The 17,500-nt window shown below is 47.8% G+C and overlaps 1 protein-coding gene across 2 annotated transcripts in view; it reads left to right on the top strand.

The window, feature by feature from the left end:
* Nucleotides 1–9,073: 9,073 nt before the first annotated feature.
* Nucleotides 9,074–17,500, top strand: part of LOC132474777 (cell adhesion molecule 2-like) — a 132,038-nt gene continuing 123,611 nt past the window's right edge. The window contains exon 1 of one of the 2 annotated variants that reach the window (XM_060075649.1): nt 9,074–9,502. In XM_060075649.1, coding sequence (XP_059931632.1) covers nt 9,442–9,502 — 61 coding nt within the window. In that variant the 5' untranslated portion in view covers nt 9,074–9,441. Of the gene's footprint in view, nt 9,503–14,762; nt 15,147–17,500 lie in introns of those variants that run through there. The other variant, XM_060075648.1, reaches the window with a different exon arrangement.

The following is a 17,500-nucleotide window of genomic DNA, read 5'->3' as shown; positions in this document are numbered from 1 at the left end:
CGGGGCTGGGAGGGCACAGATGGTGATGAAGGCGCTATACTCCCAGCAGGTACCCCCCCCCCCCCCAGGGCAGCATACAGCAGTGCCCCTTCTGTCTACCCAAACAGACCCCGCTACGCACATCACACATGCGGGGAGGTGGAGCACGGCTGTTTGGGGGCGTAGGTTGCAATTATGGCAAACAGGGGCGAAACACGTCGGGACTAATTGATTTTCATAGATCTAATTGATTCGGTGCGAAGACCGTGGGTCGTCTGCGTTGAGGCCACGGCGTCGTCGGAGGAGGGGGAGGGAAATGTTTGCCGTTGCCCAGTTTTAAACGAGGGTTTCAATTAAAACGAAAACGGGTCGATTTTTCTAATCCTCAGCACAAATCTGTAACCTGGCTAATTGCGGAGTATCTCTGAAGGAGGAAAAAAAAAAGGGTCCGTTGGCTGGCTCATTAGCATATAAACCTGTGAATGTTACCGCCGCAGCGCGCCTACCAGAACACTGCCAGTAATTGACAAATTCCTGGGAGAAATCCAGGGCAAAGCATGCAGAAAGACGCGTCGGTGCTTCCCCCCCCCCCCCTTTGTAAGTTGACAGCAATTTGATGAATCTCGTAACCTTTGCGGAAAAACACATCATTTTTGTCAGGTGACTTCCTCCCCAATTTCCCCGGCAAACACCGACGGTATTGGTAATAGGTTTGATCCATAAAGCGCTCGCTGGGAGCGCGGGAGAGTCGGCGATGTGGGACAAGCTGGTCTCTAGGTCAGTCCCTGGCATTTCATTGGGAGAAATCGTCAAAATTTGCTTGGTTGTGAACCAACAGTCCAATAATTTTTTTATTTTTTATTTCTTCTTATCTCCTCCTCCTTGGTGTCCATTGTGAGAAAACTCCTCAAATCTCACGATGGTTTTTGGAATATATATCAATAAAATGAGATCTGATTGAGCCGAACAGAGGACACAAGAGCACTAATCATGTTATTTTCCTCTTTTGTTCCACTGCTGAGAGGTCGTCTGTACCCTGGGGAAATCAGGGTTATCTACCAAGAAAACATTGTTGTGAGGTGCTTTAATATGAAAACTTTACAAATGTGTAGGAACGTATCCAACTGTCAAAGTCCCCTCGTGAATTGCATTTTTTTTTTTTTTAATTACGTCAGCTACAGCATTGGAGTGTTTTGCCGGGGAAATGTGTTGAAAGTTGATTTAGTTTCACCTTGTTTTACATGAAGAGGCACGGGGGAGTCGTCTAAAATTAGCCGCCCAGTCTGAGTAGCAGAAGGCCCTGCACCCTACTAATAGACTTCAGAGGGGAATTAGCCATTAGCTAGAAAAAGGCAAATTCACCTCTAAAACAGATGTCGCTGTGCCAGGGGATAAAGTCAAATTCAAAGTAAAACAAGAGTCAACACACTGCATTTTGCATATAAAGTATAAACTGTTCCGTGCTAATATAATGACCGTATTTTTTACACACATTTAAGATTGTTATCTGATATTCATTACTTTATCTAGTTCTCAGTATTTTCTGCCGTCACACCAGGATTTCCCATCTGGGATTAAAATCTCATCTTGTTAAATAATAATGTTAAATAATGATTATATGTTATGTTCAAAGTTCACAGCTTTACTGGTGCACACATTTCAGTTTTGAAACCTGTGTTTTTGGATCGAGGAATACAGGCTGCTGTGTCTTAAAGTGACATTATAAACAATGCTCTTATTGGGAAAAATAATTGGAAGGCAACGAATGTGAAAAAAAAAGATTTCTGATGTTTGCGATGGTGTTGGCACGACGACTGCCTGGTTGGCAGAACGCCACCAGGTCCCGCGAGATTGACAGGAAACAGAACGCGCTAACACACACACACACACACAAACACCCCCACACACACACACACACATATGCACACACACAAAGACACATGCACACACATTCACACACACACACACACACACACACACATACACACACACACACACACACACACACACACACACACACACACACACACACACACACACATACACACACACACAAACACGCACACACACACGCACACACACAGGCACACACAAACACATCTACACCCATACACACCATACACAAACACAAACACACTCATCGACCGTCTGTCTCTCCCTCTCCCTATCACACACACATTCTCACCCAAACACAAAAAACACACACACGTTTCGATATCGTCAAAGGATTTGGCATGTCATCTCGGAGTTCTAAGGAAGTAATGAAAAGACATGAAATCCTGTTATCGCCCGTCTGCGGCTTATTAAGACACGCAGACATATAGCATGACTCTATTCAAGATTAGCATCATCGTAGCCGCCCGCATTTAACTTTGGTCTCACCCTGCCGACATTTCAACAGCAAGCTGTGTGAGTTGGTCTGACAGCAGGGCCTAAACATCATTAGACAGTTAAACCCACAGAACCTTGCGGTGTGACCACTGGCCCGATAGGTCGCTAGCCTGTTAGCCTGCCCTCGCGTTTGTCTGCGTGCGTTTCCTCAGCTGCATCACTTATTCATATCCGTTTATTTTACTTTGATGCGAGAAAAACTTGTAATTGCGTGTACCTCAGTCATCATGTTTCGTTGATGAAATTTTCATCCGCGCATGAATTATATATGAGGTATGCATAATGTAGCGGCAATATTACACCATTTCCCCCAAACAAAACTTTTCAAAGTTTGTCTCTTTTCTGATTTTTTTTTGCACTCGCTGCGCTCTTTTTTTTTTCCTTATTTAACTAAATGATGAAAATGTTCTAATATTCAAGTCTTATTTGCGAGTAACCATCAAATGTTTTGGTTGAAAATAACCTAAGACAGAATCAAACCCTAAGCATCAATCATTGTTGTCAGGCTACATGGTGTAACTATTTGACTATTTAGCCATTCACCATGATTGGTCAAAGCCACTTAAGCAGACTTATAAATATGTCGATTTAATTTTGGTTGGTTGAAACCGAATAAGTTATTTCACTGAACCTTAGATTAGTTAAGACCATTTGCGTCTCCATTGATGAATCAGATAAAAACAAATCACTCCCGCCTTCCTTTTCCAATCACACACAACGTTCACATTACTCTCATCTACTGGGATTTCAGCAAGTTACAAAATCTTGCACGAAGAGGAGCCAGAACTGCCCTCAAGCAGGTAGGTGAGGTGTGCATTTGTTAGTGTCCAACACAATCACCTCCATTTGTCTTGGAAAGGATTTTCCGCTAGAAGTATGCCCACCATTTTCCAGTGAACTGAGCTACAGGTCATTAAGGAGCCGATAGGGCATTTTGGTAAAGGATGGCTTCAGGTTTCAATGGGGGGGTTTGTACCCAGAACTTGGCGGCTGGGAGTAAACCCTCTAGCCACCAGACTATCCTGCCTGTCTTTTCTGGCCCTTGTGGAATAAATAATGGTAGAAGGTGTGAAGAACGTACGGACAGATGAATGGAATGGTATTGATAGATGGAGAGATAGATAAATAAATAGATAGATAGATAGATAGATAGATAGATAGATAGATAGATAGATAGATAGATAGATAGATAGATAGATAGATAGATAGATAGATACAAGAATAATGTGACAAAGTTGTGTGTGTTTGTGTGTGTGTATGTTTGTGCGTGCATTTGTGTATGGCTGGTGGTGTATGTGTTTGTCTATGGGGACTTACTACACACACATAACCACACACCACCACCCACAGGTAAGTTAGGTAAGAGGTAAGTTATGTGTGTGTGTGTGTGTGTGTGTGTGTGTGTGTGTGTGTGTGTGTGTGTGTGTGTGTGTGTGTGTGTGTGTGTGTGTGTGTGTGTGGGGGGATGTTGAGGTGGTGTGTGTGCGTGTGTGTGTGTGTGTGTGTGTGTGTGTGTGTGTGTGTGTGTGTGTGTGTGTGTGTGTGTGTGTGTGGGGGGTGGGGCGGGTGGTGGAGCTGGTGTGTGTGTGTGAGCGTGTGTGTGTGTGTGTGTGTGTGTGTGTGTATGTGTGTGTGGTGAGGTATGTTATGTGGGGTGTGTGTGCGCGGGTGTGTGCGTGGGTCGCGGGGGTGGAGATTGTGTGTGTGTGTGTGTGTGTGTGTTTGTGAGCGTGCATGTATCTGGCACGCGGGCTAGATTGGCAGTAGGGAACAGATGGTCGGACGGACTCGGGATTCGTGACCAGGATGTGTAGTTATGCGGAGATAAGCGAAGGAGGCTCAGGGAATGCTGATGCGTTGCGCAGCCACCGCCATCTTGATTCCATCGTAAACAAATAACGACCAAAGACGTCCAAACCCACGACCACCGACAACAAACACTGCGGCGTTGTAGCGAAGGTGAATCGACCGGGGTTACAAAATGACACAACTGATTGGTTTCATATCGAGTCACAAAAAAAAGAAAAAAAAAAAAATCATAATCACACGTTAAAACGATCTTTACACTGCGTCTGGGCTGAGATCGTTAAATGTTAAAAAGTGACATTCAAATTAAAAGTTTAGTATTTAGTCAGTTTCCCTCTCGATGCGATGTTGGTGGTGGAATGGCAGCGCGTTGGTGCGTGGCTGGCGGATGACCTGCCATTTTGGTATTTTACTTTTTAATGAGCGAGGGGAGAAGATGCTGCACGTGTCATGACAACAGATGTGTCAGGTTTGGACGTTCGACAGCAGCTGCATGCTAATGACTAATGAGCTTGTTGTTTTGGTGAAGGCAGGAAAAACAAGATCAAGTCACCACACCAACACCAACACAAACCAAAACAAGGACCCTTTAAAATGAATCGGAGATTGCTAACGTTGGGGCTAAAGTGGTTGGCGGGTTCCCGGCCGTCGTGCGCGACGGGTTTTGGCCTCTCTCAGCACAATGCAAGCGGTGCTCCATCTTGCATGGCGACTAGCTCCTGAAACAAAGCCATTGCCTATGCAGTGGTCTGTGAGAACAGCAGCTGCCATAGGCTATCAGGGGTACGTGAGCTCCAACTCTGAACACCCTGCATTAGGGAGGCTTCCACCCGGCAGACAGGGAAAACATGAATATGCATTGCAGGAGAAAACTTCTTCGAATTTGTTGCGGATGATGTTGTTGTGGCGGAGGTGGTGGTGGGGGAAGTGGTGGTGATGAGGAGTGATGCTGGTGCTGGTGGAGGTAGTTGTGGAGTTGTTGGAGGTGGGGGAGGTGGTGGAGGTGGTGGAGGTGGGGGAGGTGGGGGAGGTGGGGGAGGTGGGGGAGGTGGTGGAGGTGGGGGAGGTGGTGGAGGTGGTGGAGGTGGGGGAGGTGGTGGAGGTGGTGGAGGTGGGGGAAGTGGTGGTGATGAGGAGTGATGCTGGTGCTGGTGGAGGTAGTTGTGGAGTTGTTGGAGGTGGGGGAGGTGGTGGAGGTGGTGGAGGTGGGGGAGGTGGGGGAGGTGGTGGAGGTGGTGGAGGTGGTGGAGGTGGTGGAGGTGGGGGAGGTGGTGGAGGTGGGGGAGGTGGTGGAGGTGGGGGAGGTGGGGGAGGTGGTGGAGGTGGTGGAGGCGGGGGAGGCGGTGGAGGTGGTGGAGGTGGGGGAGGTGGGGGAGGCGGGGGAGGTGGTGGAGGTGGTGGAGGTGGGGGAGGTGGGGGAGGCGGTGGAGGCGGGGGAGGTGGCGGCGGTTGAGGTGCTAGTGGTTCAGGTGGAGGTTGTAGTGGTGGTGCTGGTGGTGGTGGTGTGGTGATTCAGAGGTGGTCGTGAAGCCGGTGCTGATGGAGGTAACTGTGCTGATGTAGAGCGATGCTAGTGGTGATGGAGGTAGTAGCGGGGCTGGTGGAGGTGGTGATGATGTGGGTTTTAGTAGCAATTGTAGCATTAGTGGTAGAAATAAGTATTTGCAGTAAATATGTAGCCTACAAAAAAGTTATTTCCAACACGCTCTTCTGCTCGGTGAAAGGGTAGAACTGTAGTACTCTCTACTGTCATAGTATCATAGCACGATAGAGCACCAGAGAGCATGTTTCGTCAGAAGAGGCGGGTTTGATTCCAAAGCATAAGCCACCAGCGCGACAGAGGAGCCATGTGCAATCGAGACCGATTGAGATGGCTGAGCTTCTTCAGAGTCGTGTTCGTCAACGTGGATCCGACCAATCACGACCTTCACACTTTGAATTGCTGTCGCTAATACGATTGCTGTATGTGGCCACATGCTGGCAGGAAATGTACACGCAGGATGGCGTGGTCAAATTGGCTAAAGCGCTTCCTGTAAGAACACACTGACGAATCCTCGGCCCCCGAGAGGATTCGGCGGGCGATTAAGCATCTCGTCTAGCAGCTGACAATTGGAACATTGGGTACAATGGAGATCGAGGAAAACATCTGGAGATTTAGCAGGGAGCGCGAGGCACATCGCTATAGACAGACTTTTGGAATGCAGCCATGGTTTCTGTCCTCGCTTCATCACATAGCAGGATGCCGGGAAACACACACGCACAAACACCCACACGACGACACAATGATACACACACACACACACACACACACAGATACACACTCACACACACAAAAAGACACACACAAACACACACTCCCACACACACACACACATACACACACACTCTCACACACACACACACGCACACGCACACACACACACTCACACACACGCATACACACACACACACACACACACACACACACACACACACACACACACACACACACACACACACACACACACACACAATAACACACACACACACACACACACATGCACACTCTCAAACACTCACTCTCTGTCTCCTACACAAACAAACACACACTTGAGAGGAATCAATTGCTAATATCTTCAGGTTTAGGCAATTGATAAATACAACTACGATACTTAAATGTCAAAATAAAAGGAGATAGAGAGTGGCTGCCTTTCCCTTGAAGAGAACCATGTGAGTCAATGGTGGTGTTAAACCCACACGTTCTATTTAATATCTTCCAGGTTAAACATCATGTTCATGTAGGCCAAGAGAGTTTATAAATTGGTGAGCTATCCAAATTTAACACGCCCCATGTTTTGGTATCTTACTTCCTCTGTATGCAAGTCCCAGGAACGAGAAGAATAAGAACAACCAGAAGAACAAAATTAACAACCACTACAAGGGGAATAAATATGGAATTAATTTTTGACAAAGAATTTAACAAAGAATTCTTGAAGCGTGTAACATAAACTGACAACCCTCTACGGAGGGTAATGCGGTGAGGTGAGAGAAACATTTTTCCTCCAAGTAAATGTGTTTTACATATCCTGGGTTAGTAAGCACAGGTCAGGGCACTGGAGTGGACTTCCAGATGAAAGATACTGGGTTCGATCCCCAATGTCCTCCTAACCCGCAGGCATCCCGTAACAAGATGGCCTCCTAACCCCTGGCTGGTCGCCAATGAACTGCATCTGAATTCGCTGTAAGTTGCTGCTTCTTTGCTAGTAAGTATACATCGTGAGGAAGACATCACACCCACCTATCAGGTGCCTTTGCTGGAACAGAAAATGTCGGTGTTGAGACATATGGAAAGCGGGACTCTTACTTTGAAAGGAGCTGAAAGGGGGGGGGGGGTGGGGTGCTGGAGGATGGGTCCACCTGCTGTACAAAATAAGAGCGTGCGACCCCTTGCCCTCCCGCTGGAGTCAAAGGCAAGACTACACGACTTCCCTCACTGCTACGGACGCGTGTCAGCACGCTTCCTGCTGAATCAATCCTCACAGTTTACAGGAACACGGGAGGGGGGGGGGGGGGGGGGGGGGGGTATATAATGTGTCTCTGGTAGATCCAACTCGAACAAATGACCAGCCTCTGTCCCATGTTCATAGGAGGCGTTGGTGTTCCTAGGGTTCACCATCTGGGAAAGATTAGGAAACACAAGTGTACTTAAACACGAGGGTTTACTTGTGTGTAGAGAGAGGAGTGCAGACGGCTGGGTGAAGAGACAGAGGCGGAGCCATGGATAGAGTAGTAGGATGGGGTTAGGAGGGCTGGGTGGGGGGACAGAGGTGGAGCCATGGATATATTGATAAATATATAGCTAGGGTTAGATGGATGGATGTATAGACGGACAATAAGGTCATTTGAAAGAATGTTTTACTGCTGAAAAATACAAAATGGATATCGGCAGTCAAGCAAGGCCCTCGCAATGCCTGGATAGACGGTCAGAAGCATTCCTATCGGCCCTCAAAGCCTGGGTGTGTGTGACAATGTTTGAGTTTCCAAGGTACATTTTCAGGCACACAGCTTTTCTCAGGTGATAAGGAAGGCAAGGTCAGCACATCTCTTCCCGACGGGAACGCCATCGGAGAGATTGTCTGTGTGGAGTGTGGGGGGCTCACAAATTGAACCACGTGTAAAATGTTCGAAAGCCATCGGTCTGTCTTAAGGCGGGACGGTCACACACTCCCTCTATCCTGGGAAAAGTTATGAGAAGAGTGATGTCCAGCCATATTGGCCTCTTTGGTTTGTGTGTGTGTGTGTGTGTGTGTGTGTGTGTGTGTGTGTGTGTGTGTGTGTGTGTGTGTGTGAGATAAAGTTGTGTGGGTGTGTGTGTGAATCTGTATGAAAGGGAAAATGTGTGTATCTGTATGTGTGTGTGTGCGTGTGTGCAAGCACATGTGTGTCTGTGTGTGTGTGTGTGTGTGTGTGTGTGTGTGTGTGTCTGCACTGCATGTGTTGCATGCATGACTTTTCTGTGTGTGTGCACGAAAGAATGTGTGCACATGCAAGTGTGATTTTGTTTTTGTATGAAAGAGAGAGAAAATGTGTGTGTGTGTGTGTGTGTGTGTGTGTGTGTGTGTGTGTGTGTGTGTGTGTGTGTGTGTGTGTGTGTGTGTGTGTGTGTGTGTGTGCGTGTGTATGTGTGTGTGTACGTGCATGCTTGGGCTTGTGTGTTTCTTAAGTTGGGTGCATGTGTGTGTATAGGCGGAGCGCAGGTTGGTCGTGATTAATGTCTACACTCTGTTGAACTTGCTTTCATTCTGACCGTTTGCGACGGATCTAAACTATCTCGAGGTGGTTCCTATTGGCGGGGAGCCCTCATCAGCCAGTCACGTGGGAGAGACCCTGCGCTCTGCGGAGAGAGAGCGAGAGAGCGAGAGAACACAGAGCGGAGTGGGGAGCTGCACTTTGTCCACGAGCGTCTCCTCCGTCCTGCTATCACGAACACGGCGACCTGCCACTGCAACCGGGCATCCGCGAGTGCTTGCACAGCTGCATCACCCAGCGAACCACAGAGCGCACGCACGCACAAGGAGGTTGCCCCTGTAACTTCGACTGTTAGTTCGGAACTGCACGCGTACCCGGAATAAACTCATCCCGAGCAGAACCGCGGGGACAGCAGCAGTGGAGGAGAACAAGCGGAGGAGACAAGCGCGAGTGGAGTGTCCTGGTGATTTGTGAAGGAACCAACGAGCAGAAAAAGAAGAAGAAGAAAAGAAGAAGAAGAAGAAGAAGCAGAGGAAGATGATTGTCCAGCAGCGGGTGGTCCTCCTTCTCCTTGGCCTCTGGTCCAGCGTCTTTAAAGGTGAGCTCCGCGGTACGGGCGTGGTGCGGTGCGGTGCGGGGCGGTGCGGTGACCATCACCATTCCGTCACACCTGAGCACAACTCTCCATCAGCAGGGCTCCTGTTTATGGCTCGTCGGTAACTTATGGCGCCTTGTCTCCGGCTACTGGACCGACCCCGTGTGCATCTATAACGACTATATATACGGTCATGTGACATTGGCGCAGGTAACTTGGCAGTGCGACGCCACGAGCGAAACGCCACGGATCCCAAGTTGTTCCTAACTTGGATGCGATTATTGTGCGGTCGTTTTCTGGAAGCGTCCGGATGACCACGCAGTTGTTCGTGGGGACTTAGTTGTTTTGAATGGTGCAGAGACTGTGTGTGTGTGTGTGTGTGTGTGTGTGTGTGTGTGTGTGTGTGTGTGTGTGTGTGTGTGTGTGTGTGTGTGTGTGTGTGTGTGTGTGTGTGTGTGTGTGTGTGTGTGTGTGTGTGTGTATACACGGGGAGAGAGGGGGGGGGGGGGGGGGACACGTTGTCTTGGTCGGGGCATTTGTTTGTGTGTTTTTATGTCTGCTCGTCCTACATGGTTGTTATTATTCTACAAGCATGAGATATAAAGGGAAAGTTCCAGACGGGTTTTTTGCATAACATCGCGGTCCTTCATCCCGTTATGCAGTGAAATATCACCTTGTGCCGCAGTCGTCCTCGTACCGATTTATTATCCCACTGATAATCTTTTACTTCTCCTTGCGTTCAGACGTTGCTGTGTTGATCGCGTTATTGTGGCGCTGGTGTTCAGCGGTCCTAAAAGTGCAGATGACCAATGTCGACTCGTGTCGCCTATTGGCTGTCAGAAGCGCGAATCCCTCATAGTCATATGAGTTGCGGTGTCGTACACACACGCACACACACACGGCAGATCGTGCCCCTCTCTCTCTTGTGCGGTTCACGTCACCTCGGGACAACTCCCCAGCGACCGTCCCGGGTCGCGGACAAGGCGGCTGGCAGCCACCGCCCTGCAGGCTGCTGCTGCACACACATGCAGCTGAAGGGCCACCAAGTCAGCAATAGTGGTGGGGGTGGAGGTGTGGGTGGTGGTGGCTGTCTTGGTGTGCTTCCATGGGCCCGTGGGCACCAATTGCGCGCAGTGGAATTGCATATTATTGCATTTTCTACTATGGGACCGAGGTGCGCGCTATGAGCCTCCATGCAGACCACCGCGTCGCGACCTGCCCTGGTCACGGACGTAGGGGTGCACGGGCGCGACGGGCCGTCTAATGTCTCATTGTAATATTGGTTGTGGTCATTTTTGCAGTATTATACAAGATGGATGCATCATGTTGGGCTGCTTTGCAGTGAGTCATTTTATTTTGGTCGCCTTTTACTTCAAAACATCCGGCAGCCAATATTCGCTCTGTGTTTACTCGATGCACAATCAACATAGCCTAATATAATACATGTCCTTCTGTTAACCATCCCTGGAAGGTGGGACCCCTCTTCTATGTTCCATCTAAAGATTCTCCCCTCTCTTTAGAGGGCTTCGGGTCGTATAAAGTGGGGCTGCCATGCCAGGTGTGACTCTAGAATCAGTGATTAAGGGCAATAAACATACTTTTCAATTGAATAGTTAAAGTTATCCTTCTTTTACAAATCACGTCAATAATTTTAAACCACGTCCAAGATTTGACTCCATTTCTGTGAAGAAAGTGTGAAGTTGAACAATGCTCTTAAGTGTGTGTGTGTGTGTGTGTGTGTGTGTGTGTGTGTGTGTGTGTGTGTGTGTGTGTGTGTGTGTGTGTGTGTGTGTGTGTGTGTGTGTGTGTGTGTGTGTGTGTGTGTGTGTGTGTGTGTGTGTGTGTGTGTGTGTGTGTGTGTGTGTGTGTGTGTGTGTGTGGAGGACGACGACGGCTGGTTTAAGCAGCCTCGCCTGGCCCGAGTCAGACTGATTGGACTCTTTGGTTGGGTGAGGCTGCACACCTGTCGCACATTGAGTAATCAATGTGCCCAGGTTAAACCAGCCATCACCACAAACACTCAGGGAGAGATCTCCTGCCTGGCGACATGGAGCGTCATGGCATGTTTCATTGTCTACAATCTTTTACAATATACCCTTTTCCTAACACCACCACACTGTCCATGTCTAGAGGAGCCCAGTAAGAGTCACCTAGGTGGTGTGGGGAATGACCATTGCTACATATATTCTATAATACTATTTACAATGTATGTATGGCCTAGTCTTAGTTGAAACTACCCAGTATAAATGAATGGATTCTTTGTGTTAAGTCTTCTTCTGACACTTTCATCCAAAGGGGTAGGTTAAGCTCACGAGCGCCGTTACACTGATTCGGGGATCAAACCCAGAACCTTTTTCAGCTGTGAGTCAAGCCCCCCCCCCCCCCCCCTAGCCACCAGGCTATCCTGCCTCACTCCCACCACACCGTTTGTGGCACCCTCGTGGTCTAAGAGCTGTGACCGTGTGTTCACACGGCATGTACACCGCTTCTATTTTGGATCCCTATGAGGGCCATTCCGTCAGTTCCAACAGACTAGCCCGGGTCTGCTAATGCTAACTAGCCGTGTGCAGCCTAGCATGCTTTCCGGCCCCACTGCCCGACTCCGGCTGGTGAGGCTGGGGGTGTTAAAAAGAGGGCAGCAGACCTGGTGGTCGTTACTCTTCAGGTGTGGACTTGCACCGTGACCACCCAGACACTACCCATCATCATCATCATCATGAAGGTCTCCCCGGGCCTGATGGAGCCCGTCACCCCCTCGCTCGCCCCCTCCCTGCCCTCTCAGCCCCACTGTGGTCTCCTCCTCAGGGAGACTCGGCTGGTTGTCTTATCCAGCCCATCCACTCGTTTCTCTTCAGACATTTTATAAAGTGGCAGTTGGCAGATGGCAGTTGGGCTCAATGGAACCCTGTGTGTGTGTGTGTGTGTGTGTGTGTGTGTGTGTGTGTGTGTGTGTGTGTGTGTGTGTTTCAGCAGAATAGTGTACAGCGAAGGTCAAACCAAAGGCCTTACAAAAGGGTCTGTAAACACAAAATAAATCCAATCCACCCGAATTTCATTATTTCTGATGATATGTCGCATGTGGCCTTCATTTTGGAAGAACTCACAAATTGTCGTGATTCATTATGATTCTAGACCAGACACATATTCTTTGAGTGGTCAAAGACATTTATTTTCATACATTCAACCAGAAATACCAATAATTATGTACATACTATTTAAAGTGTAATTCCGGTGAAAATTTTTACCCAGGGTCTTTGTTTTGGCATGTATACCCTAAGCCCTCCAGATACTTTTTAAATTGAAAATCGAGTACAGATTTCGCCCGGCACAATGTTTGGCTTCTATGTTATTGGTTAGGGGCTAATATTGCTCAAAGGAGCAAAATCCAAAGTCCAAACAAGTCGATTACCTGCTACCGTAAATAATATAATAGAGATGCAAACTAATTTGTCAAGTATCATTTACGGTAGCAGGTAATCAACCTACCGGTAAGGCACAGACTTTGAAAACTCTATTTTTTAATTAACGCCCGGTACGTTGTTGATGCTTCATGTTATGTGTAGGGACCCTAATCATGGTACTGCAGAGGTTTGGTGTTATTTTGAGCAATATTAGTGGTCAAAAAATGCAGATTCGGAAGCGTTCGCCGTGCCCCTAATCAATAATATGGAAGCCAAACATTGCACCGGGCAAACTCTATACTCGATTTTCAATGAAAGAAATATCTGGATAGCTTATTTGATGGGCATACATGCCAAAACAAAGACCCTGGGTTCAATTTTCGCCAGAATTACATGCATGAGTTTTGCTTGGGCGTGTGTCTTGCTTAACGGGGACATATTATGAAAACAACACTTTTCCTGGGATTTGGGGTGTTGTTTTTGGTCTCTGATGTTCCCACACGCATACAAACTTTGAAAAAAAATCTGTACATGATTTTTTGAGTGAGATATGCATTTCTGAAAGTACCCCGCCTACAGTTACCAAACGAGGGAGTCAGTGTCGGTGCCCCCTCTTAAGCAGGAAGGGGGCACACTTCAATATTACCTCCCACTTCCCCACTCCCCTCCAATCAGAGCATAGCTAAGATTTTGTGGACCAGCGGACGAGCAGCTCCGGCGGGGGGAACTCGGCGGCAGCCTGGCAGCTCAGCTCCGGGAGTACAATCCCTTTCTCTGCCGGACTGCCGCCGAGTTTCCCCCGCCGGAGTTGCCGGAGGAGGAGACATGGAGGATAAAGGTTGTACTCCCGGAGCGGAGCTTCCGGAGCTGCCGGGCTGCCGAAGCTTCTGCGGCAGCCCGGCAGCTCCGGCGGTGTACTCTGGGAGCTGAACTGCCGCCGAAGCTTTCCGGCCGCTCCGGCGCGTGTACTCCAGGAGCTGCCGGACTGCCGCCGAGGCAAGGCGGAAGTCCGACAGCTCCTGCGCGGGGAGCTCGGCAGCAGTCCGGCAGCTCAGCTCCCGGAGTGCAATCCCTTTCTCCTCCATAACGCGGTTCATGGACTTCAGAGAGTCATGGCCAAAGTTCCTTTCCCCCAATTCTTCTCAACCATGGCCGAGATATCCCCCACTACAAGTCTTTACTTGTTGTTGAAGTACCAGAGACGTCAGACGCAGTCTTTATGATTCATAATATCATCTGAGGCGCACATAGCTTTTGGCCGTGATATTAGATATAATATTATATAAATACCCATACATAACATTATTATTATAATATTATATTATAAAGATATAGAGCTCCAGGAGTCCGCAAAAGGCAACAATCCCTTCTCCTCCATGCTGTGGTTCAGTCTGACAGCTCATTGGTCAATGGGCAGCAGCTCATTGGTCAATGGGCAGCAGCTCATTTGCATTAAAGCTACAGACACCAGAAACGGCACATTCTGAAGGGACTGAAACAGAGGGGAAAAGCGGTAGGCAAGATCTTTTTTCCTAAAAGCTATTTCCAGCAAACAGCTTCAAAAACATGTTTTCTGGAACTCAAATACTATGTTTACTTGTTGGGAAAACTCCATAATATGTCTCCTTTAAGGTGTGTGCATGTGTGTGTATGGCGGTGCGCAGGTTGGTCGTGAGTAACTCTGTTGCACTTGTTCTTATTCTGACCGTTTGCCACGGATCCGAACTATCTCAAGGTGTTTCCTATTGGCGGTGAGCCCTCGTCAGCCAGTCACGAGAGAGAGAGCGAGAGAGAGAGAGAGAGAGAGAGAGAGAGAGAGAGAGAGAGAGAAAGAGAGAGAGAGAGAGAGAGAGCACAGAGCGACTGGGCAGCTGCTCTTTGTCCACAAGCGTCCGTCCTGCTATCACGAACACGGCGACCTGCCACTGCAACCGAGCATCCGCGAGCCTGCACACAGCTGAACCAGCGAACCACAGAGCGCACGTACGCCCACGGAGCTTGCCCATGTGACTTCGACTGTTAGTTCGGAACTGCACGCGTACCCGGAATAAACTCACCCCGAGCAGAACCGCGGGGACAGCAGCAGTGGAGGAGAACAAGCGGAGGAGACAAGCGCGAGTGGAGTGTCCTGGTGATTTGTGAAGGAACCAACGAGCAGAAAAAGAAGAAGAAGAAGCAGAGGAAGATGATTGCCCAGCAGCGGGTGGTCCTCCTTCTCCTTGGCCTCTGGTCCAGCGTCTTTAAAGGTGAGCTCCGCGGTACGGGTGCGGTGTGGTAAAGGGCCGGTGAGGTGCGGTGTGGTGCGGTGCGGTGACCATCACCATTCTGTCACACCTGAGCACAACTCTTTATTTTGGAAGAACTCAAAAAATGTCGAGATTCATTAGGATTCTAGACCAGAGTGACATTCTTTGAATGATCAAACACATTTTATTCTCATACATTCACACAGAAATACCAATAATTATACTGTTTAAAGTGTAATTCCGGCGAAAATTGAACCCAGGGTCTCTGTTACAGAGTTATCCGGGCGCAATGTTTGGCTTCCATCTTATTGGTTAGGGGCTAATATTGCTCAAAGGAGCAATATCCAAAGTCCAATCAACCTATCGGTAAGGTTCAGACTTAGTCTGGCTATTGCCAGACCAAACTCAATCATAGATTGCACGTTGGTCTGGGGAAGCTGCTGTCATTTCTCCAGACCCTTGCGCATGGCCATCGAAATCGCCGGCAGAATGGGTGGGGCTACCCAGTCTAGCACAGACTTGGAAATCAGTATTTTTAATAAACTCCCGGTACGTTGTTGATGCTTCGTTTTATGTGTAGGGACCCTAATCATGGTACTGCAGAGGTTTGGTGTTATTTTGTGCAATATTAGTGGTTAAAAAATACCGATTTGGAAGCCAAACCAATAACATGGAAGCCAAACATTGCGCCGGGCAAACTCTATCCTCGATTCTCAATGAAAAAAGTATCTGGAGGGCTTATTTGATGGGAATACATGCCAAAACAAAGACCCTGGGTACATTTTTGGCCGGAATTACACTTTAAAGGAGACATATTATGGTGTTTTCCCAACAAGTAAACATAGTATATGAGTTCCAGAAAACATGTTTTTGAAGCTGTTTGCTGGAAATTCTTGCCTACCGCTATTCCCCTCTGTTTCAGTCCCTTCAGAATGCGCTGTTTCTGGTGTCTGTAGCTTTAATGCAAATGAGCTGCTGCCCATTGACCAATGAGCTGTCAGAGTGAACCACAGCATGGAGGAGAAGTTATTGTTGCCTTGTGCAGACTCGTGGAGCTATATTTCTATATAATATTATATAATATAATAATAATATAATATAATATATAGGTATTTATATAATATTATATCTAACATCACGGCCAAAAGAGGAGAAAGGGATTGTACTCCGGGAGCTGAGCTGCCGGACTGCCACCGAGCTCCCCCCGTGCGGAGCTGCCGGCGGCAGTTCAGCTCCCGGAGTACACCCGCTGGAGCTGCCGGACCACAAGGCAGTCTGGCGGGGGAAGCTCGGTGGCAGTCCGGCAGCTCAGCTACCGTAGTACAATCCCTTTCTCCCCCATGTCTCCTGCTCCAAAGGGATTGTTCTCCCAGAGCTAAGCTGCCGAGCACCCTCCGCCGGAGCTGCTCGTCCGCTGGTCCACAAAATCGTAGCTATGCTCTGATTCGAGGGGGTTGGGGAAGTTGGAGGTAATTAAAATGTGCCCCCTTCCTACGTAGTAGGGGGCGCCAAAACCGACTCGCTCCTCGTTTGGTAACTGTAGGCGCGGGACTCGGGTAATGCGTATCTCACTCAAAAAATCATGTACAGACTTTTTTCAAAGTTTGTATGCGTGTGGGAGCATTAGAGACCCAAAACAACACCCCAAATCCCAGGAAAAGTGTTGTTTTCCTAATATGTCCCCGTTAAGCAAGACACACGCCCAAGCAAAACTCATGCATGTAATTCCGGCGAAAATTGAACCCAGGGTCATTGTTTTGGCATGTTTGCCCATCAAATAAGCTATCCAGATATTTTTTTATCCCAGGAAAAGTATTTTTTTCATAATATTTCTCCTTGCATCCAGCTGTTAAATAAGGATTTCTGGGCAGAGCCAGTTGGGGACAAAAAAAGGCAATTATAATGGTGGTGAAAGAAGACATTAAATTCTATACCTACCAAGTACAACATATATATCATTATCCCATCCCTTAGGAACACTGGCAGGTGCTCAAAATGTAATAATAAAATCAATTCTACCTCCTAAGTGACCCATTTGCCTATATATTTCAGTTAAATGATTTTGCTTTGAAACCAAAAAATTCAATCAAAAGCATTAGCTTGATTTACAGGTATTTTATCTAGACCAGAGTTTAATACTTTAAATAAATGTACCTTGTATCATGATGCCAAATATGTGGACTATAATATAATGTTTAATTTTGTAGCATTTAGAAATTGGATAGTATTCAAAAAAAATAAATCATGAAGGCACTTCATAAAGGTTACTTGGGGGTACTTCCTGTGATGTACTTCCTGTGATGTAAACACTTATCCTCTGATCTGTGGATGGATATTTCTTATACTTAATGTTG

This window comes from Gadus macrocephalus, chromosome 16 (genome assembly GCF_031168955.1).
Source record: "Gadus macrocephalus chromosome 16, ASM3116895v1".
Classification (NCBI taxonomy): Eukaryota; Metazoa; Chordata; class Actinopteri; order Gadiformes; family Gadidae; genus Gadus; species Gadus macrocephalus.
This window is presented reverse-complemented; position numbering and strand designations above follow the sequence as displayed.